This window comes from Thermobia domestica, chromosome 13, assembly GCF_964235325.1.
Source record: "Thermobia domestica chromosome 13, izTheDome1.hap1.1, whole genome shotgun sequence".
NCBI lineage: Eukaryota > Metazoa > Arthropoda > Insecta > Zygentoma > Lepismatidae > Thermobia > Thermobia domestica.
Window position 1 is genome coordinate 60,580,012 of NC_137466.1, and position 24,431 is coordinate 60,604,442.

The window sequence follows — 24,431 nt, forward strand, 5'->3', positions numbered from 1 at the left end:
AGACCTATGTTAATAACGCCGTAGATTCAACTGTAATTCGTGCATATGTATGGGCTATTCATGACCATTTAATAAGATATTAGTATCGAAGTTAGTCTCGAAAGTGACGAAACAAATATTACACACTTCTTACTACTGGAAATTAACTGATTGCACATAAGATATTTTTACTTATTTGTTAAGAAAAGAAGTAGCGCACAATTATTTTTTGTAATTTATTTAAGTTTAATTTTATTTTGTGTTCTGAAAGGCCTTGCAGTGCAGGTGCTTGCATTTTTTTTATTGCATGGGAACTAATGTATGCCTTGCTTTTTTTTTCCTTCTTGTTTTTGTGACATCTTTGGTCTTCGCACTGCAGCCAGCAGCAGAACAACAAAGATTAGATGATGCTATAGGATTTCTCAGAGATCACGCAGAGGTAATGCTAATTTTTGTCAAGTCTTAACTTGATTTGACTAATAGTCGGCCATTGTAATTATCACTTGGTTAAGTTATATCATACAGCTTCTTATGGTATAATTTAGGGTGTTCGATGGATTAGTTTAATAGTTTTCGAATATTTTCGTATAAGCAAGCTGTAAAACGTAGTACATGCATCTGGTATGCATGGCGTGGCCAGTATGGTCTCCCGATATGATTCCTGGTAAATTCTTAAGGAGGGTGAAATAGTTGAGAAACGAAGGAGCGGACTGAATCAAGAAAGTCAAATACTGGTTTGAGGTGGTTGCTGCTGACTACGCATAATCTTATACGGTTTAACGTATATCATCTGGCTTATCAGAGATTTTACAAACTCTGTTTAGGTAGAAAAGTGGTAAATTACAAATGTAAGCTCTGAAATACTTTATATGAAGTAAGTTTTGAACTTTATATGAATCACATGTACAAGGAGCGGAAAAACTTATCCGAAATTTATTGTCATTTTTCTAGTGATTTTTCAGTGAACATAGTGATCGAAGTCACAGCTATAGTATGAGAACAACTACCCCTCTCCTTTTTTTTTTTTTTTTTTTTTTTTTAACATAATTTGCGTGTATTAACCTTAAAAGCCAGATATTTTGTAGTGTATACTATTTTACATCATATTTGAAGTAGTCAGAAACGTTAATGAGTTTTTTAGTTTTTAAAGAAGGATTTTTACTCAGTTATAACCAATTAACTTAGATTTAAATATTCCCTTCTGTAATTTTCTAAGTTGTTAGTTTTCTTTAGTTAAAACATAATCGCTGATCCAAAGTTAACAAAAAAACTATGTATCAACGTAATATAAATTACTTTGAGTCATTGTACACACACATTATGAATTTTAGAAAGAATTTTTTCCGAATACATATTGTGAGGAAACAGCTTGCCTATACAAAATGTATAATTCCAGAATTTTTAACTTTTGTTTATATAATTGAGGTATACGTGTACAGTGTGATTAAGGTGTTTGTGTAAAATATACTCATTGGAGAGAGAATCATAATTTCAGAGTAGTATTTATGTAAATATGACTTCTTATGTATCTATTTAATCAACGTGTAAGTTAAATTCGTCTTTGTCAGACGCCTCAGTTAGTATTAGTTCATATTAGTATCAAGACAATGCAAATAAAGCAATCGTAAAATTTGTTTAAATGTGTAGAAATCTTACAGGTTACATGTATGAAAAGGTTGATAAGTTGTAATTAATATGGTAAGGTCTTCTTTTGATATGATATGTTTTGTGCAGCTTTTATTCTGAAGAAAAAATAACCAATAATAATGATAATAATAAAAAGACTTCAGTAACTAGAACGACAAGCAGCTGTTTGATAGTATCAATAATGATTATTAAAAGCTGATTTTTTTTTCTCTGCAGTAAAATTTAACCGTGAGAAACATTTATATCTAAGTTTCGAAGGAAATATATTGAGTTTAGGTATGCAATAGAATTTATACAAATACGTAGTCAAGTATTATTCTGAAAAGAACCGGAAGAATCGAAATGTTACCACGTGGAAAGTACGGTAAAATGTTTGGAAAAGTTCACCCAGCATTGCTTAATTGCATATAGTGAAGTGTAAACATTAAACATGCATTAAAGAATATTATACCAATAATTAAAATAAATTAATTTCCTCGATTATATGTGTATATAAATGTAAAAACTTAAATAATCATTCAACTACTACTAAGTTGTTTTTGGTTTTTACTAGCAGTTAGTTTATTAACATATGATTAACCACTATCTTCCTTTTCATACATAATAATACCAAAAGATCAGGTAGAAGGAAAATGGAAACATCTTGTTTGTCGTTACTCATGAGTCAATCATTAAAATCCTCTTTCACTACTTGACAGAACTTAAAAAGCTACGGTGTTTTCGTTAAAGAAGAAAGGAAAAGTGATAGGCTCCACGGGAACTATGATTTTCAGGTGGGCATTCAATACTTGATTCAAGGAATAATTTTGTTTTTTGTTATTTTTCCTTACGTTTTCTCATAGCAATGTGACTCATTAGAAAACTAGTTGAGTCATCACCTAATTTCGTCTGCAATTGCACTATCGTTTTGTTTTTACTTAAAAAGATTGCAGTTTCAAATAAGAAGCAATCGTTTTGTTTTCATTCAAAAGTGAAGAAAGAAATTTAGTTTCTTCACAGATTTTCAGAATTAAACTGTTGTGTTCACTATACACAGTTGGCAATTGCAAGCAACCGTTGTTACTTAATTTTTGATTCATTGTAAATTTTGCTTGTGGAATGCAATAAGAAATATTGGAATATGTTCTATTTTGATACTGTTGTATATCAATTGACAATGACAATCTTGTGATAAAACTTGTACCTATGTTAAATAACTTCGACATTCACAAATTCAGTTATATATATTCACTACTTATATTGTTTACTAAAGATTCTCCTTGATTTCCGTGAATAATAAATTTGACTTTTATTTTGATGTTTAATTCATAAGTAATATGATGTACATAGTATTGCTTACAGAGAATCAATATGTATGTAGAAGATACCGCATTAGGTTCCCGAAATGTACTGCCAGGAGTTCCAATAAGATTTTCGTCCTGAAATACAGAAATATGTTTTAAAACCAATAATTCAGCTCCTGGCGCAGCAGTCCTTAGGACTAGACTCTACCAGCCGGCTTGTGGCACTCATCCCTTTGGGGTCAGCACATCGATTCCTCTCACCGTCAATGTTGGCTTTCTAGACCGGAGTGCACTACTTCTTTCAACACCACCTGGTGAATACGAACGGGAATTTTATCATTTCTCTGACCGGCCCTGGCATTGCTTGGCTTCGCTGTTCTTTACGAGAGTGGTTTCAAGTACGGTTAGAGTTTTGGCTATATATTTATATATAATTTTACAAATAAAAAGAAATATGACTTTTCCTGTTGCTTTTAGAACTGATACTATGCATTACATATTTGGTTACGTTGATTTTCAAAATAGAACATAGTCCAAATCGTCTTCGTCATTCCCAACGCGAAAATAAAACTAAACACAGTATGTAAGGGTACCATTGGTTCATTTTGCATGCAATGGCATCAGGTCGTCCTTACTGTGTTAATTTGGTTATTGGAAAGTAAATATTCTGCATGAAAGCACAGTTAGAGTATGCTGTTTTAGTTTATACACTTATAATCATAAAAAAGAAGAAGGAATAATGTAAATTAATACAAAACATTATTTTTTCAGCCTGTGGCCTGTTTTAGTTTGAAGTTATTTCTGGGTGTTCGAATTATGTTTAGTAATGTAATTATTTTTTGAACAAGTTGTGTAGTGCGGTCGTACAAAATTACTAGTTCAGTACTTGTAAAATGGTTGTATTTCTCCTGTCATCCTTATTGAGATCAAACAAGGGTCCGTGTACATGGTGATGTTTAAATTACGCGGGACTAGATCATACCGTCAGTTAATCCGCCATTTTTGAAATGCATCCCGAAAATTGTGATCGGTGAGAGGATCCAGCACTGCATACATTTCAGTTTAGGTAATTCCAGTCGTGCCATATCACCCACTGATCGGAAAACAAGAGAACGAATGTTTTTTTAAATGTATATAAAATTTGTATTGTTATTAATATTTTTATATTATTTTGTTTAGATATAACTTCTGAAAAGTCACAAAAATTTATATTTATTAGTGTCTATAAATGTGACTCAGCTGGACTTAATGTATTTCTTTTGGTTCCATTGAGTTTCATCAGTTTTGTATTTATTATTATTATTTTGTATTTATTATTATTATTGATTAAAGTGTACTTCTTTCCCGAAATTTGTCGCGTAGACACCATGTTTTTCTCGAATAGACGAGATGTGCAATTCATTTCGTTCTTCGTAACAGGGGAAGGACAAGTACTCCGTAACCTTATAAATAAACTATTGGATATTATATTATTATTATTCTGATCATGTGACTGGCCCGTAGCTAGGGGGACTCAGCCCCCAGAAACTTGCAGTAAGACATTTAATTGTAATAATAATAATAATAATAATAATAATAATAATAATAATGAGAAATAAAATAGCAATAATAAAAAGCTTTACCTGATTTACAGAATAGAATCCTTGTCCTTCTCCTCCTCTTCATCATCATTGCTGTTGTCAGTCTCATAATGGTATAACCATTTCGTTGACACAATTTTCTAAAATTCCTTCTTCAGTCCAGAGTTTTTTGAATTATGTCTCATGTATGCCTCACTACAGTCTTCGACAATAAATTATTCACTTTGTCCATCGCTTTGTTAACCAATCTTTCGACATCCTTTAGTGCAAAAAGTAGTGGGGGAGGGGTCGCGTAATCTTTCATCATCTCAGTTGCATTGAAATGTCAGTGGTAAGGGGCAAATCTGAGTATTTGATGTATCTCTTTCAGTGCAAATTGTATTTCTAAAATTGTTTACTTGACATCACAGCATTCAACAGTTCGGCTCCTTTCATATATGGGAGTAATTCCTGGAACATTGTTGTACTGTAGCTATTGAAGGATATCTTGACTTATTGCTGGTAGGGATTTTATTCACCTGTGTGTGTTTGTCCAATAGTATTATCGAGTTATTTTTTATGTTGACAGAAGAGACATTTGAAACCATTCAGTGAACTTCCCTGGCGTCATTTCATCGTAGTAATCACATCATGTTTAGGAAGTAAACAAGAACCCCTGGAGAATTTAAAATCAAATATTAAAATATAATAGCTGAATTAAAAAAATATATATATATATATATAAACGTACCAATAAAACGAATATACAGAAGGTTGTTCGCTGTTTATCCGACCATTTTTTATTCGGTGCTGCCACCTGGTGTATCATGCTGGAACGATGGAGTTGCTGACGGGAGCAGTGTTATGTCTGACCTTGCAGATACATGAGTGTTGATAGTGAATGTCATCAAATGGCGCCAAAAATCAACCGGTATTGGGAGGGTTATGAAATGGCCCTTTTCCATGGGAATTTTTCGTACGTACGCCCTGTAAAACAGTATAGGGAGAATGGGTTAACACTCGAGGTGACTACATTGAAAGCTATTGTGACTCGTTACACACAACATGCTCCCCTTGCGAAACATTTACCCACGAAAACCACCAGGAGAAGAGCTACAAGCAAAGTGACACCCGTAGCGCTAAAGGGGATCCGTCGATTAGCGTGCCAAGAAAATCCTCCGACGCAACGTGATATGAGCCACAGATTCCACCTCACGCCGTCAACTGTGAACAAAATTCACAAGCACCTCAGGTTGAAGTTTGTGTGGAAGGCCCGTGTACACCACCTGCTACCGCATCACGTTGCTGAACGTAAGAACGAACTACAGGAAACTGAACGAACAGTACCTAGCGGGTTCCAAATAAAGGAAGTTGTTACAATGGATGAATCATATGTCCATCTCACTGCTGGTGATAACATTCAGGCGATCACATACGTGACATTGACGGCAAGGAGCGCAGTAACTTGGTTCGTCAGTGCAAAGAAAGTTTCCCTTGTGGCTTTATGGTTGTTTCGGGATTTTGATATGAGGGTAAGTTGCTGACACGCAAGGTAGACAAAGACGTTAAGGTGAATGAAAGATAACTTCCAAAAATCCATTCTGACACCTATCTATTGGAGAGAAGTACAATTGTATGGAATGGACGCGAACCAGATGATGATCCATATGAACAAGGCTTAGAGTCATACCGCCAGAACACTATTATGTTTTTATCAGAAAATGGCAGAGAAATTAGAAATTCGTGTCATTCCGTTTGAAGACATTCCTGTGAAAAGGTCAGATGCCAGTCAATTCTTCAACATCACCGCCCGCGCACCATGGATGGTCTACGAAAACTTACAGGGAGGAGAGGGACAGAATTTCCATGCCTGCCCTGCGCCAGAGCTTGCCGCAATGGAAACTGCGATGCCGTGTCATAGTCCATAATGCTGGGGGTCCAATAGAACATGATCGGCGGTGGCGGAGCTCATAAGGCGAGTACACGTCAAAAATGGTCAGATATAAAGCGAACAACCTTCTGTTTATTTACACAATCCCAAATATTAATACATCGTGAAATTTTAAAATAGTTTTACAAAACACAATCATTCAGTGTTATATCCACCGCCAGCAAAATATCTAGTAGTACTGAATGAAAAATGTTCTCTTGCCTTTTAATTTTTAGTTCCAAATTAGGTAGTTTGTGGGACAGTGTTTTCCCGGTGCTTGTCGAGGTTTTTTCTTTTGCTCGTTTTTGTATAGAAAATTAAAAGAAAGACTGACGAAGAAGATAAACTGGCCGACCATGTATAAATCAGCGCGAGATAGTAGAAAAATACGTGCTTTCACTCCACGTTCATATTAGTCCTTCCAAGTCTTCCAGTTTTATATAAGTAGCCTATTTTATTTACTTATTAGGGGAAATACCCATTCTTCGCACGGGGAGAGTAGGTGTATGGGAGATATTTGACCCCCCCGTAGGATGCGCATCTCAGTGAAACTATAATGATAATCCATAAGATATTAGAATTTTTTCATACATTTGGAACCACCTGCCCCCATAGAATACGAACTTTAATCGAAGTTACATGATAAAAATCCACCTTGAGGTAGATACTAACTATGTTTCAAAAGTTATTTCAAATGGGTCAGCCATTTTCCTGACCCTGAAAACTAATTCGACCCTCTCTCGGTCATTTTGGATATTTTATTTTTCACTTCTTATCTATTATGCCGATGGGGACTGAGCGTAAACTTAAACAGCATCAAGAGTGTCAGTATTTATTTTAGCGATTTCAGAAACTATGAATTTGACGCTAATGCAGGTAGTTTTCGATTATTTTTACGTGTCATCCTCTTCCGATCCCATCCTACAGGTGCTAGGGGTGTCGTATTCACACTGAGGGCTGAACTTGTACTTAACGGCGTCGAGAGTATCATATTTTTCAGTGATCCTGAAAACCATGGATTCGACATTAATATCTGTCGTTTTCTGTTATTTTTACATGTCACCCCTTTTTACTCTCTAGCAGAGCTAGGTGTGTCTGTACTCAACATATTTTTCCCAGATTGTAAATTATAAGTGTACCAAGTGTGATTGAAGTAACTCCATATGTTTCAGAGTTACGGTGGAACATGCGCGCGCACACACACACACACGAGTCAGCTGACATACCCGTTCTTGCTAAACTTGGGCTTAATTGGCCTCGGAATTGGCACTATGTTAGGGTGCCCCGAACAGACGGTACTCGCTGAACCCCAATGGATTCGACAGTAATCTCATTCACATTAGACATTTTATTTTTCACACCTTCTCACTCCCAAACAAATAGGGGCTGAAGTTGATCGTTAACGGTATCAGGAGTGTGACTATTCATCTCAGCACCCCAGAAAATCATGGATATGACACTAATGTCGATAGTTTTCGATTATTTTTACATATCATCCCCTTCCTACACTCCTAGAGATGCTGATGGGGGCTGAACGTAAACTTAAACGGCATCGGAAGTATCACTTTTCGTCTCAACAACCACGAAAACTATGGATTAGACAATAATATCTATTACTTTTTATTATTTGTATTCCCACTTCTCTTTCACCATAGGGTTACTAGGTCATCTTCCCTTACTGCGGGTAAACTTGGACTTAAACGACATCGGGACTGTCACTAGTTAACTTAGCGAAGCCGAAAACGATTAATTCGACACTAATATCGGTAGTTTTCGATTATTGTACATGTAACCAAAGAAAAGAAGAGAAAAGGCGAGGCATAAAGTCAAATGAGCTTGATATAATTAAGAAAACTCATATGTAGGTATCTTGGCTGTTCTCTCAAACAAACAAAACACTCCCAGAATATTGATAAGTTTAGTAGGAACTATAATGTTGCATTCGTAATGTATTCTCTATATATAATATCATGTTTAATTACAGAAAGTCCATTAAATGATAGTTATTGGATAGATGTTTATTAACTGAAGAAACTGTAAGAATTCGAAGATACATTCACTAAGATCTTATTTAATTTAACATTTTTCCTTCTATGTCAGTTTCGCTTGTAATAACTCCAAGTATAACGACATTGCAATTGTCTTAATTATTTTTTTCCATGTGCAATTTAAAAATTAAAATACTCTGAAGAAAGGTCATTAATTACTTTTTTTTCCATCCTCCCTATAGAAAGAAGACTATTCTACTCTAGCTTAACGTAACAGCATACATTATTTTTCCGTACCCCTGCTTTTGCGTTACACTATGTCTTGTTTTCATTCAGTCTTCATTATGTACTTTGCAAAGATTATGGAAATAATGTTCGTAAGAACATTACGCTATAATGTAATTTAAACTTTCAAAACCGTCTTGAGATCATCAGGTACACCGTTTCATCTCCGTTGTCAAAGGAGAAAATGTATTGCTATAATGCTGAAGTAAAATCACTTAGGTAGTACATGTGTTGACATAATTTTTTAATCGTGAACTATATCATTCTGATTACAGACTGCATACTATAGATTTGCTACTTCTGGAAAAAAAAATTGGTTGGTAATAATAATTTGTGTACATGTTTACTTAACATTTTTTTTTTCTCCTCCCACAGAAAACGTGTCAGTTTTGATTTCTTGACATAAGATTAACATGATCGATTCATTACTTAAAAGATGTACCGTAATTTCGTTGGTGATAAATCGTTGAAGACTTCAGTTTAATGTTAACATTGATAGTTCTCGATTATTTTTTTAAAAAATTTATTATAGTTTGTTACGTCACACTTAACACAAAATGTGTTAAAATTGTTGAATAGATTTGTTGACTAGAATTTTATTCACTGAGAAAGTCATAAAAATTTGGAGGTATTGAGATCTTCGTAACATTATTCGTTGTATGATAATTTTTAAAAAATAACTTATTAAGTACAAGATACTTGCAATTTTTGTAGTTGAAATTGTTTCATTTATGTTTTAAGAATTAAAGTACTTCTCTGAAGAAAGGAAATTTTAAATTGCTGTATTCTCTTTTTAGTTATATAATCATTCGTTTATTTTTTACATATATTTATTTTTGGCTAGACTGAAAGACAGCTTTAAATGCGGGACTCATTCACGTTAAGATTTACTTGTTTTGTATTCGAATCGAAGTATTTGGTTCAAATAAGATATCTGCTTTTGGCGATGGTAAGATTTGTGGATAGTCCACATGGTTTACACCGAAGCATGTTGAAACTTCACATCAAGGTACCGGTAATAATTATGCGCTTGAGTGTTAACAACTGTTATATTGAAACGAGTATTTACTCTCTTTATTCTAGGGAACAAGGATGGAGGAAAGACTAGACGATGCCATCAATGTTCTGCGAAATCATGCTGAAAATCAAGCCACAAGCTTACACCCTCTCGCGTCATCCACGACACCAGGCCTTCTTCCCCAAACACATTCCAATGGGATCATGGGATATCATCCGGCCCTCGAACCTCATCTGGTATGTAGGACTATTGGCATTATGAGTAAATTTTAACTATAGCATAATAATATTCCTTTAAACATACAGTGTTCGTTAACAATAAGAATAATAATAATAATAATAAAATAAAATAAAAAATAAAAAAAATAAAAAGCGTTGATTGGATCATAATTTTGAGTACGAGTACTAGCATTAATCTTACAGTCTTGCATTAATTTCGTTAAGACATTGGAATTAGGACGTATAGGAACTTACTTCATTGTGATCTATTTTGAGTTGAGTTCACAGTAAATTGCAAACTTGACGTTTAGGTATTTAGTGTAAAAACTATTCTCGAAAGAAGATTGTACATCTTCGTAATTGATACGACATAATCGTTACTGTAATCACCAACATCAAAATAGTGTCGATAAAAGCAGAAAGATTCATGTGCGCGGCTAGAAGGCAATATGTATCCATTCATTATTTGGTACCTACACCAAAGTTTAAAGGAGCGTTCAGTATTCTATAAAACTAATAGATGTGTATGAATGAAATAAATAATGATATAAATTCTTTGTTTTTATGTAAATAATCGCAAAATTATGCAAACCATAGAATCAGCGCCTTTTTGTGGTGCTTCTAGTACAGAAGTTCTGCAGCGAGTGCTTGGAGGTAGTGGTTACATAAAGTACCTTTTACATTTTGAGAAAGATAAATTGATATAAGTCCCTATTCGGGAGCAAAGATCCCACGTGGTTGCGAAGGAATTGGAGAGCTCTAAAGTAAGCATCTAGTGCAGCGTAATAATTATGTTTGTTTATGTCTTTCTCACTTAGACTTATCATGTAATCACTCATTTATTTTGACATGCTGAATCATTATGTTGCAACTCAATTACAAGAAAGAAGATTTTAAGTGTTCGTTAAGGCGTACATTCTACGCTTCCTAACCTGGAGATTGCAAGAGTCAGTCGAAGACCATTGCCACCCTGACCTACGGAGCATAACCATGAACGGTTGAACTAAAGACTTCAGTTCATATTAAGTTTATATAACATCTACTTGCCAATCATATCTTATATCCACAAAGTGATTATCCATGCTTTCAAATACTTTTTTTTTTTTTTTCAGTAGTCGTGTTCTCTTTGAATTCCATTTTATTTTCGTGGAAAAATTATAAATATATGTGAACATCTACAGTTAATTTCATTCTCACGTGAAATTGTCATGTGATGAGATCAGTCAGGTGAATAATTGTGATGTGTTTATTGTTTTATATATCTAATTCACGACCAAAATCTTTTTAAAGAATAATGACGTTGAATATCACTGATTATAGTTAATGATATTTCAAAACCAAGTAGGCTACTTGTAACAGACATAATCGTTTCTTCTTACAAGAAGGAAGGGAGGAACGTATGACGAACAATTAAATGTGTGGAGCCAAATAGTATAATAAACGAAATGCTTTGTAACAGTTGAAGTTATACTTTGAAAGTGATTTTAAAACTGCTATTTTCTCTTTCAGCCTAGTCCTCACCCTGGAACGCCAGGAGCTGCGGCTCCACAAAGTACGTACTCTGGTTTGCCACCTGCAGCACACACAGGGGATACGGATGGTGCGATCAAAATCGAAAGATTATCAGCAGCAACATCAAGTAAGTTTTTTAATAATCTATTTTCTTATGTAGATTATTATTATTATCTATATATCCTAAGAATTGTTTCTTACTTCCATTGGATTTCACAGGCGTCATGAATTGTAGGTGATATTGTCACATCATCTTATTGTAAATGAGAGTTCATTCTAAATTTATATATCTCTCGTGTATTACTGCAGAACGTTCAAGTTTTGAATAACCAATAAAAAAAATTTTAAAAAATAGAATGAAATAGAGATATAACTAAAATAAATAATTTTGAAGATTAAAAAGTCATCCAAGCACAACTGACAATCGTAACATCTACTGACACAAAATAGTAACGTCGTCAACTGCAGGTAGCTCGCTATCTCAGAAAAGTTCTTTTGGAAAACCTGACGCGTTGCTGGCTGACAAAGCTGACTCGTTACAAAGTAGCAGGAAAAAGTAATTATTTCAACGAATAGATAATAAAGAACTAAGAGTTACAAACAGTAGTGGAACTAGCGGGTCCGCAGTGCAGGGAGAGGGAAGAAGAGAGATGGCAAGAGGGGGCAAAAGCTTAACTTTTTGATGTTTCGATGGTAAAATCCACTTTTCAGGTTTCATATTATTTCGCACTAGTGCTTAAAAGGTCGTTTAATTTACCACGAACATGCTGGATAGATATTGGAATAATAAACAGAAAAGAGTGCAAGTATTCAATAATTTTCAGCTGAAAGTGAAATAAATTTTACTTACTCGCGTGGTAACAATGAGAACAAAATCAAACTATGTATAATAATAATAATAATATAATAATGCGCAATTTTTATATAATATAAGCAAATAGTGACAGACTAAATTGAACATCCCGAATTGAAGAGAGGACTCTTCTGACATTTTCGCGGGAAGTTATGCATCCTTAGCTACGCTGCTGGTCATAAGCAGATTTTTTTTTTTTTTTTTTTTCCTGAATACAGAAGATTGCCCGGTAAAAATAGTAGACTTTCACGGACCCTCCCAAATGACGTATTTGTCCGCTGTTATGTGCTAATATGTTGCTGCCCGCAGTAGACCCTGCACTTGATAATAGTATCAGTTGAGCTTGATCCGTGGAACGATTAAGATAAACGTGGAAAGGTCCATTTGATTATCTTCTGCGCCCATCCATTCAGCAATAGTGAAACTGTGTAAGAAGAAGTTTTAATCCTCAGCGAAGCTGTTGTGGGTCTCATCATCCGACGATATGCCTAACAAGTACGTGCAGTATGTAGTCGGCGGGAGTTACGAGAAGAACACGGACGCAACTCTCGAATCCCCAATACAGTGTGCACCATTATGACAACGGTGATAAAAAAACAATCCATCAACACAGTTTACCCATAGGACACGGTGTTTCAAAAGGCACAGTTTTCAACCATTACTCGGAAAACCCTCCTATGAGAAGCGCACGGGCATCGCCCACAGAATGCCACATCTAGGAGAGGTTCATAAACGCCAAAAAACTATATAAAATGTACCTCGCAGGGGGCAAGTGAATATGTACCCTGGAAGGACTCTACCTAAATGAGACCAACATATTTCGATTCACTTTCTCCAAACACACTACAAGAACTATTCTGAATTTATGCTGCAGTGCAAGGAAAAGTTCTCTTGAAGGATTTGTGGTAGTGGCGGAATATTGCAATTGGGGAACGCTGCCACTTTTCGAAGTGCCTTCCAACACCAAATTAACGCAGCTTATTTGCAGGAACATGTCATGAACCCTCTGTATGTGACATACACTCCCACATTTGTACGGTGACGACACCACAAATGTGTAGGTCCACATGAACAAGGCCTCCAGTTAACTACTATGTCGTCCCAGGCGTTCTACGCAAAGAAGACAGAGGAGTCAGAAATTCGAGTGATCTCATTTTCGTCTATCTCTGGGCGCCTCACCAGTGGACTACTGTTGGTTTGGACCCCTCAGACAGGCATTTGCTTGACTCCATTCCCGTACCTTGCAGAGTCCTTGAAAAATTGCCAAAGCAGTGTGGCGAGACATTCCCCTTCCTATTCTACGCAAGAGTTTGCTATAGTGGAAACTGTACTACCGGGTGATTGTGAGTCAATGGTTGTCACATTGAACACAACCGGTGGTGGAGAAAGAGAATATCCTGTTAAGGTAAATGATTCGAAGTTGACTAGTTTTTCGTGGGCAACCTTCTGTGTAATTCTTTAGTTGGTGCATATTTAGCCAAAATAGCATAACAGGAAGATGTTTCCTACTTCCTTCATAATTAATGATGGTTTAAATAAATACTTAGCACAGATGGTTTATTAGCACTTCGTGTTTTGGATACAAACGACATACTATGAGGGATAAATTATTGACAGATAAAGAAATTGTTTGCAAATACCATAGACGATTTTCCCAAACTATGAGTGGATATTCCCTTATATCTTGGATTAATTAAAAACATAAATAATTTATTTATTCATTACATCAAAGCAGCTTTGCAACCTGCGTGAAACCTTAAAAAGAACATGACTGCTGTAAAAGCTAGTTTACAGATCCAGAAGTTTATTTTGAATTACTTGAGGTAGATGTAAATGTGATGACTTAAATAACGAAGTGCAATCATGGGGCGTTAGGACCTCTCAAACGGGTATCCTCAGTCAGAACTACGTAGGTTAATTTTACTAGTCTCATATATATTACTATGGCATCCAAACTTTTTAAATGGGCAAAATTTCAATGACAATCCTCGCTTGGTCATCAGGAGTGGACACCGGCTTATATCGCCTTATGCACTAAGTCGGTCATATCCTTGAACCTTAAGATACCAATACGAAGTTTCAATAACGGAAACCAATTATTTGGATAATCCAGAACTTGCTTCTTTATCTTCTCTAGACTTCATTACGTGCTCCTTCAATCTACTGTTAATATTTCTTGCATTCAAAAGTGGCTTAGGCAAAATAAATTTAGTAATCTTGATATCTACGAACTCGCCAAAATTCTAGAGGTCTACCTATAGAATAATTATTTTAAATTCAATGACAAGGCAAAAAGGAAGTTTTTATGGGAGCCGTCATCTCTGTTATTAGCTAATATTGTTATTAATCTGGAAAATACGAAATCGAAATGAATTTTCGCTATGCGAATGGTACGTTGATCATATACAATTACATCTATTGTTAAACCATATGGATCAAATGAATTCTAAAATCATGTTCAGGAGGGCATTAGAAAAGAAATAGAACCCTACAACAGACGCCATAATGAGTTCTTACAGAAATTTATAAAAATCCTATTGCAAGTAATATCTTCGCACATTTAAGAAAAAAATCTATGACCGCTAAAAGGTAATATTTGACCAACTTGTTCATTTAGAGCCTGTAGATAGGTGACATTGCCAGTAGATCTACTTGAAGAATTAAAATGTATCAATATAGGTCCCGCCAATCGCTACGATAGGTTTACCAATGTTTTACGAAAGTTTGACAATGTTCAATATTTTTGAATGTACAAATACTGGATATTTAATTAAATAAAGGGGAAAAAGAAAGGAAGTTCATCTAAATGTTTCTTTTTTTTTTTTTTCGTTATTTCTGTGTTTGTCATTTAGATTGCTAAAAGACATGGCTTAAAAGTTAGTCGTAAACCACCTATAGATATGGGAAGGAGTTGTAGCCAATATAATTTATTTTGTGGATAAAACCTCTTGAGTGGCCGTTTATCAAATATTGCGTTCATGTAAAGACCCGTGCATATGTATGACCATACTAACACCAAACTGAAGCAGTACATAACGGAGTATGGAAAAGATAAAGAAGCTTTTTTTAGGTTATCTAATTATCAACAAAAATCTAAACATACGTACCGTTCAGGACGTCACTATTTTGCACCGTACCTCATCTCTAACCAACAGAAATGTATTTGAGGCTTATTTCATCATATATCAACCACTAAAAAAGGTAATTCAAACAAAGATTGGGATAACATTATAACAAATCTGATGAGCAATTAATTAAGATGAATATATAGATGCGCCTATTGTCAATAGATTGTAGCACGTTTCCTCCTATCTTTCCGACCGCTGCTGGAAGCTGCGTTGCCAGTATTACCAATTTATTTAACTATTGATGTATTATAAATTCGTCAAGTCAGACGTTCCTCTCTTCATTCCTGAGACCTTCCTGCTTACTTTTCAAGCTGGCAGAAACTTACAGTAATTTAAGTATAATATGAAGTAAATCATGAATTAGGGGATTAATAGTATTTTTCGTATTTACTTTTTAATTATTATTTCAGAAAAACGAAAGGAGCCTCCGGACAGCACAGACACGAAGCCCAGCAGTAGCGACATTGGAACGAGCACCTCGAGTACAAGCGCAACAACCACCACCACTACCACTACGACAGGACAACCAAAGAGTTCGAAGAGGTCTCGGAGGTAGTAAGTATCTATGTTGTCCCGTAAGTATATGTGCAGACACACTTTTAAAAATTGTCTTCTTTTTAGCAGAACGAAGTTAATATCAATTGTTCTCTTTCACTAGTATCCGAATTAATGTAAGTACACCGGACAAAAAAAAAAAAAAAAAAAAAAAAAAAAGTCACCCCTTGCAGAACTTACCGAATATCGGGTAACACCGCATCTGGCTTGGATAATCGCCAGAATTCTATTTGGAAATATAAACCTCTGACAATAAAGTTCAGTGAATAATCCCGTATATAAAAAGTAGATACAATATGAATGAAATTTACCTTACTGTCCTTCGAAGTAGTCCCCTCCTGCAGATATGCAACGCTGAGCATGGCATGTACATGTCCTGGAAACTTTTAGAAAAGTCTTCTTTCGAGATGGTGCTCACGAGCCTCGTCACGTTTCGTTAAATGTCTGTAATATTGTCAAATCTCTTTCCTTTTAACGCGAGTTTGAGGCGTGGGAACAGGAAGAAGTAGGGAGGATTCGGATCTGGCGAGTATGGTGGATAGTCAATTTGTACCACCCCATTTTGGGCCAGGAATTGTCTGACGATATTGGCTGTGTGAGGGCAAGCATTTTCGTGTATTGACGTTTTTTTTTCTGGATCGTATCTCGCACACCAGTATTCATCCTCAGCAACAGTACAGCTCAAGAAATTTTTATTTTCATCCGCCATATTATCACTATAAAATCCTGTGAGGCAAGAACACGTGCGTGCTCCTAGACATCCCTCAAGTAATGTGGCACGAGTCAACAACATGTTTTCCTTTTCCTAAGTCGTTGGTGAGGATAAGTCTCGCAGATTCACGGCTAATGTTCAATTCCTCAGCAATCATTCGCACAGGTAATCGCCGAGCGTTCGTGATTAATGTCCTCACTTTTTCAATGTTTTCGTCTGTACGAGAGCTTGACGGCCTTCCGCTACGGGGGTTATCAGATACACTATCCCGCTCTTCTTGAAAACGGCTGAACCACTCGTAAACACACTGCAAGGACACTGTTTGATCTTCATAAACCTGTACCAGCATATCATGAGTTTCTTTCGGTGTCTTACCAAACTTAAAACAAAACCTCAAATTGATCCTTTGTTCGTTCATTTTACTGTTATCAGTTTGGAACCGGACACACTAACACTCATTGGTATAAAGCGTCTCACACAGACCACAGTTTACTCACAACTGAACAACGGAGGGGCCACAATGTCGGCCTACTCGTGTGCAGTGTTGCCAGGTCGAGCACACCGAACTTTATTGTCAGAGGTTGTAATTCAGCGACCTGTTGCAAGTGTTCTACATCGATGTGAATCCACTGTCTGGCTAGAGATCCCTTTGTTCCAGCTAAGTACATTCCTGGCCTATTTCTATTATGCATTCCAGTCACTGCTTCAAATAGTCCCGCAGATTTTAATTTAAATCTGTACGCTTTGCAGACTATATCAGTTACGACACTGTCTGATTCCTGAAACATAAACAAACTCTTTGAACCTTGTGAATATAGTATTTGTCATGTTGGAAGATAACGTATCCACTGAAACTACATTTCATGATAAAGATGTTCGCAAAATGATACTGGTACTGGTACTGGTTCAAATAAGTATGCTGGTTCTTGTTCATATTTGCTTGAATCTGTGGGCTAGCACACCATGGACTATAGTACGAAAAACACTCACATCGTCGCAGAACCTCCTCCAGCTTCCACACACTGCCTCATTGGGCTTGATCCCTTCCATCATTGGAATACAGACAGAAATGCTACATGGTAACATCCCAGTACAGTCCACCGTCGGTGTCGTTGAGCCCTTTGAAGACTTCAAATTTATATGCCGCAATGACAATTGACTCCTATCCTGGCCACTTCAGATGTCGATTGCGTAAGTTCCATTGACAACATTCTATTCGTCATTGGTTGGGGGTGAATGTGCATTCACGAACTGCAGTAATTTCTGTCGGGACCAGGCGTGCAACTAATCGGCTGTCTATCTGGGTTAGGATCTTTACACGACCATAGTTTTGACGCCGTTTTATGTTTACATTCTTGTTGGACTATACCGTGTAGACACTGAACAGCTCGATACGCCACCAATTTGATCAAATTTATATAAGAATGTGTCAAAAGTCCGGGGCATAAGCCAACTGGTAACTTTCCTCTTTCATTGCGACTTACCAGTGTGGAACCCAAACAGCTGGTGCGACTGGAAATATTTCACCATTTTAGATAGAAAATCTTTTTTTTTTTTTTTTTTTTTTTTTTTTTTTTTTTTTTTTTTTTTTTAAGAATATTATTCATAACGGAATTGGCGTATGGCCCCTCACTTTTGATACACCCTGTAATGTTTGCGACGCCTAAACTTAATATCTCCTATTCCCACTCTATCATCTTTGCTTTGAACCATTTTGACAAGTTGTTTCCATGCAACCAAGTAGCACACTCAGTCCAGCTTATTGCAATAGTCATATGTCAGCGATGATGGACGAATAACTTAGCCACATCTTACTACTGAAACGCCAACTAAAACGATAAATGGACCTGTATTAGTTCAAGGTGTAAGTGACTTTTTTCTGCTGTACAGGTGTAATTAAAACAGTAATGCCTTTCAACAGTGAATCTTCTTTGAATTTATACAAAACGGAAAACTGGCTTTTCATATTTATTAGTTGGAACTTCATGGCTTCAGACAAAAATTATAATTTTTAAAGTTTGCTTCCCATTTGTAATATTTCATGGTGGAAACTTTCGAAATAATCACTGTGAGAACACTAATATAAAATTCGTAAATCTCATTCAATAATCCTTCCATTATATTGTACATTAGCTTATTCGTAATTGATAGTGTATTTTTTCGTAAAAATAGTAAGGAAGCTGGATATTAGTAAATAAACAAATACGAAGGTTGATTCGTAAGTAAGGTTGAATCATATCCGCTACGGGTGAATGGAAAATGTGGTCCAACTCCCGCCGAAATGCCGAATTTGTTGTTTGTATCTTGTGTTTCAATGGTGACTGAAAGTGACGCCACTTGTAGGACCATCGCTAGAGTTCTGGTTCATACACAAGTGCCCATGTTTTGCCGACGGCAATGATATAATTCAACATGGTATGTCCTTGCTGACATATCTCTAGATTGATGCAACAGGTCTTATAGTGTATCCAGTACTAACCTCAGTTAAGTGATGTTGCATCCACTTTGTATGCAGTTTTCGCATGTGAATCTTTTTTGCAATACGGCTTACTGTCGAAGAAGAAATTTCTGTCCCTGGGCTGTTTTCGCTATTGTTCAGCGCCTGTCTTTACTTAACCGCTGTTCAACCTGTATGGCTCGTTCATCTTTGTCCTATGAGACAGGCTATTTGCTTGGACGCACATCAGCGATTAACACTGTTCCCCTTGAAAGCCTTCAACCTCCTCAGTACTGTTCGATAGGGTCAGAGCTCGCACACTCTCTGCTTCTTATAGCACTGCATGACATTCCCGTACATTTCTGCCACGAACTGCTATCTTTAATCCTAATTGCACGTTGCTTGCTATTCTTAATTTCTGTTATTCTCGAATACTGTAACTGATCAACTGAAATTGGCTGCATCATCACACGCACCAGTCTACCTCCACATTCCATCTAATGCCAACATTCGGAAGTATATGCCATACACATTTTCAGATGTATATAAATTTTTCGTGTTGTGCCCAGTTCGCAAGGATGAAGATGGTTGCCATAATTTATGAATCAGCCCTCGTAATTACAAGCTATTCTCTGGATACTAGAGTGATACAAATAATCAACCATGTCTACTGCTCTTTCGGTGTAACTTCTATGTGGAAGCTGCAAAAATCCAATGAATATCGCGACACATTATTTTATAGCAACATATATACACATTTCCTATATTTTATTCTTTTAACACACTACTTGACAAGAACAGAAAAGTCCACTCTAATCATATTTACATATTCCATCTTGAACCAGTAACATTTGACAACTCGTTTCACACAAACTTGATCCTGAAACTTTAGACGTTTCGTAGTAACATGTTACAAAATTAGATATTAGTAAAATTCATTCGTTGTGTCTGCTGTAGTACTGTTGTCATTTTTAATAAGGTGTTCTGCATATACATGTATTTTATGTTTAAGTCTGTTATTATTAATCATGTGATAAGGGCATTGTAACAACCACTAACCTTTTCATTTATTTGTTTTATGTACTCTGGGAATCTTAATTGGATGATAGTTTTCTGGTATGATTTCGGCAACCAATCCTGTTATCATTGACTGCTGACATTCAGAAACTCGAACTTCAGTGGTATTAAAGTGTATAGGTAACACAGGTTTTCAGGTTACGTTCAGAGGCTACAGGTTGAAGCAATTTGTGTATAGTTTGTTTTTTTTTTTTTAAAGTAGCGTGAGTATTTGAAATAGTAAGTCTTAACTTTGCATATGGGTTCGTGCATGTCATTTAAAATAAATGATGGCCAAATGGTGATCTGCGAATAAAAGTAAAAAGTGTATGACTTGTTCTCTTTCAAAACGTAATGCGTAGCAGGAAGAGTGTAATTTGCCATCATAACATGCCTAAATCGTGACTTTACTTTGAACTGTAAAAATATTTTAGTTAAACTTCTGGTTACCAAGCCCATTGTGCATTAAGACTGTTGGCACAGGGTGGGTTTTTATAAAAATACAGATTTTGTAGTGTTATTTTCAAATGTTCGTAGCTCATGCCCAAATGGACTAAACATATGAAACAAGAAAAAATACTCAGAACGGAACCAATATTTAGAAAATGTATCAGTTGTGCACATTCAAAGAACCGTCATCTCGAGAAGAGAGAGAGATGGGAAATGATCACTAAGTATGATTCTGACTTTGTCCTGGTCCGCAATTGACCATCACTGATTTAAATATACCTCACATGAAAGATAGGTGAAATAAACATTGCAGTTGTTAATTATGTGGTTTGGTTCATTGATGACCATGCTTATCTGTGTTTCCTACCCCTGTTGTTCTAGTGCCGATGAAGAGGAGGATCCCGATATCAAGGCGCAGCGGGAGAAGGAAAGGAGACAAGCAAACAATGCCAGGGAAAGGTAAGAAAAAATGTCGAATTGTATTCTTAGTGTACATCGGAAAGAGAAATAATTTCCTCAACATCATATTTTTTTCCTGTTACCAGCTGTAAAAATAACAGTAAACTCTCCAACATTACAAATCTAAATCAATATTATTTTTTGTATATCCAGTCATAAAGTATATATATTTAACACGAAACAAAAGTAAAAATTGTACACCGATTAAGCTAAAGCTTTTTAATTATTCTTTTAGTACATTTTTAGTTTTCAAATTAAAATAATGATAATTTTAATAAATAATAACGAAATAATGAAATGAAAAAATTAATAAATAGTAATTTAATATAAACAATGATAGAAATGATAATATAAGAAGAATAATATAGAAGGAAAAGAATATTTCGCAATTCAGGAGAAAAAAAAAAAAAAAAAACTCCCTGTTATTGTCTCGCAGTTTGCTTGAAACGAAAGCTTGCGCAGTTAAAATTCTGTCTGATTTCTTTTATGACAAGCTTATCATAAAAACGTAGAGTAAAGAATACGCTCGCTATTCAAATTATTGTATGCTTGTTTGTTTCTCAATTTTCCTAACGGGGGGCGCGGTGGCTCAGTGGTAGAGCGTTCACCTCTGGTGCTTGGGGTCCCGGGTTCGATCCCAGCCCCCGCCAAGTGAACTTTGTGGTGGACAAACACCGTGCTCGTGGGTTTTCTCGGGGTTCTCCCGTTTCCTCCCACTTTCTTCATTCCACCATTTCACTCATCTCTCATCATCACCGTCTCCTTTAGCCTAACCGGCATAACCGCGGGACGTAAAACTCAAAGATTTCATTTTTTTTTTCAATTTTCCTAACGTACGATTTTAATCCATTGGTGATGTCATATGGTAAGCTTAAACTTTTAAGTCATATGACGCCCAGAATTTGCTAAATGTAGCTGGTCAATATAAAGTATTACATTTTTATGTCTGTTGCACTCACTTTCTCTTGTAGAAGAGATGTGTGGGCCGGGGATTTGCTGCTTATGTTGTCATATATATTACGATAGAGATAGGAAAACATTTTTATCCAAGATTTCGGAGGAAAGTAATTATTATGTGTAAAAACAACTTAGTGTTGCTCTAAATTTACCAGAATGTTTTAAGATTATTTGCCACGCATTCAAATTTTTAGTTAAAAGTATCTTTTTTTTAATAATAATAATAATACATTTTCGAAAATGTTCGTGCAATGAAAGCTCTCCTAGAACATTTTTTATTTCTATACTTACAGCAGGAAATTTAAATTTCACTCGAGTGAGTTAAACAAATACCACAAATCGTTCAAAAGGCAATGATTAAATTTAAATTAGATCTGACATTTTTAATTAGATTTGTCGTTCGTTATTCGAGTCCTGTGTGCAAACTACTGAACAAGTAGTACGTTAATGCTTTGTTTACTTATTTAAATGTCATTGCTAGACATCCAGGAAACATCTTCATTGAAACTGATATACAGTGAAACAGATGTAGCATTAGAGTAGTTTTAATATGTCGTGCAATGCATGGTTTATTAGGAATTTTAAAATTCTAGTATGTTCTGTTTTTTTAAAGTAAGCACTTCTTTTGAAATATCGAAAAATGATTTGCATTTTTACAAATAGGTCTCTCTTGCTAATTCCAGACAAATTACTTGACACACTGAAAGCTCTTTTCCTAATGAATTTATTTTTGGTATTAGCTACAGTCTTCAATATTGTCAATATGAATAAGATTAGGAAATTGTAGTGTGGCTGTAAGTTCAAGAGAAAAAGTATAAAAGTAACTTTTCTTAAATATGTGAACTTGTAACGGACTCCTTGCGAGCGTGGAGGAGCCATGATTGACATACTTAATAGTACACGTTGGTATACTTAATACTCACTGCATTCAAAATGCGTCTGTAAATTTATAATTCATTGGCAGTTAATTTTACATCTACGTGTAAAGAAGAGTAAATAATAATAATAATAATAAAACTTTTACTAGTCATATATTATTAGTTTCCTCATACTTGTTTCTGTAATAATTATTTTTAAATACTTATTTTGTTCTCTGCGTACATATGTTAATGATTATATATATAATCATTAAAGTGCATAGAATATATATTCTGTACACTTTAATGAGAAATTTAATTTAGTCTAGTTCAACAGCATTTATGATTTTTTTTAACAAAAAAAATCACTATTTGAAACTTGTTTTGATAGTGAATGAAATTGTTTATTTATAGAAAGAAAGCTATTTTTATTATTATAGTTTATTTATTATGTTTTTCTTTCTCTGATTCACAACCTGGAGAACCGTAAATGTTTCATCCCGTCAGTCAGTAGTCATGAGAAATTTTGAACATAACGAAAAGCGTCGTCGATGTGTACTTTTGTGTTTTAATTTTGGTTTATAACTCGTTGTTATTGCGCTGACTTATAAATCTTGCCTTAAACTTGAATGCAAAAGGAACATTTCTTCCTACTCTGTTCTATTTGAAGAGAATAAGTCAGAGAAATAACCTTTTTTTTCTTTTCTTGCGTTATTGCGTACAAATTGTGTAGACGAAAAACTTTACTTCAAAAGAGCTAATTGCGCAATCTTTTACTTTCGAATTATTTGCCGAGATGACGCATAAAATACCTTGTAAATACATGCTTTTGACAAGATTCGAAGACTTGCAAAAGCATGAGCACATGACTGCAACTTTTGTTCAAATGATGTTGGACAAAGTTACACTGAATACATTTACGGTTGCCTTTCCTTTCCAGGCTACGAGTCAGAGACATAAATGAAGCTTTTAAGGAGCTTGGGCGTATGTGCATGATGCATCTGAAATCAGATAAGGTGGAGGCAAAACTTAATGTGCTCCACCAAGCTGTTGAGATCATAACCTCATTGGAGCAGCAAGTTCGAGGTAGGCATATTGTTTGACCTCGTTTTCTTTCTATTTGTATCTTTCTAGGATACGAATTCGAGATATTAACGAAGCATTGAAAGAATTGGGGAGGATGTGTATGCAGCATCTGAAGACAGATAAACCACAAACCAAATTAGGAATCCTAAATATGGCTGTGGAGGTTATTATGCAGCTGGAACAACAAGTTAGAGGTAGAAATAAAATACATATATATATTATTTTTTTATTTCTTTCAATCTTATTATTTTCCAGTTTTCTATATAGAGTCTATGAGTAACAGAAGGAAACAGAATTATATTTAAATCGTATTTTAGCAGTGATGAAGACAGAAACGCAGTGATGGTTGGAGCAAAGGAAACGTGACAGTTGTCAACAGTTGGAATTAAACGAGTAGTATCTAGATAGTATAGTTTGTGAAGATACGTAACGTAAATGAGAAACAAAATCAAGAATGGCAAA

At 35.3% G+C, this 24,431-nt stretch overlaps 1 protein-coding gene across 18 annotated transcripts in view; it reads left to right on the top strand.

Moving 5' to 3' along the window:
* Window positions 1-24,431, top strand: part of da (transcription factor daughterless) — a 616,942-nt gene that overhangs the window by 575,677 nt on the left and 16,834 nt on the right. For 10 of the 18 annotated variants that reach the window (XM_081735779.1, XM_081735769.1, XM_081735767.1 and 7 more), the window contains 7 exons: window positions 359-418; window positions 2,325-2,399; window positions 9,755-9,925; window positions 11,417-11,546; window positions 15,811-15,955; window positions 20,983-21,069; window positions 24,018-24,163. In XM_081735779.1, coding sequence (XP_081591905.1) covers window positions 359-418; window positions 2,325-2,399; window positions 9,755-9,925; window positions 11,417-11,546; window positions 15,811-15,955; window positions 20,983-21,069; window positions 24,018-24,163 — 814 coding nt within the window. Of the gene's footprint in view, window positions 1-358; window positions 419-2,324; window positions 2,400-9,754; window positions 9,926-11,416; window positions 11,547-15,810; window positions 15,956-20,982; window positions 21,070-23,823; window positions 23,970-24,017; window positions 24,164-24,431 lie in introns of all 18 variants that reach the window. The other 8 variants (XM_081735768.1, XM_081735771.1, XM_081735773.1 and 5 more) reach the window with 8 other exon arrangements.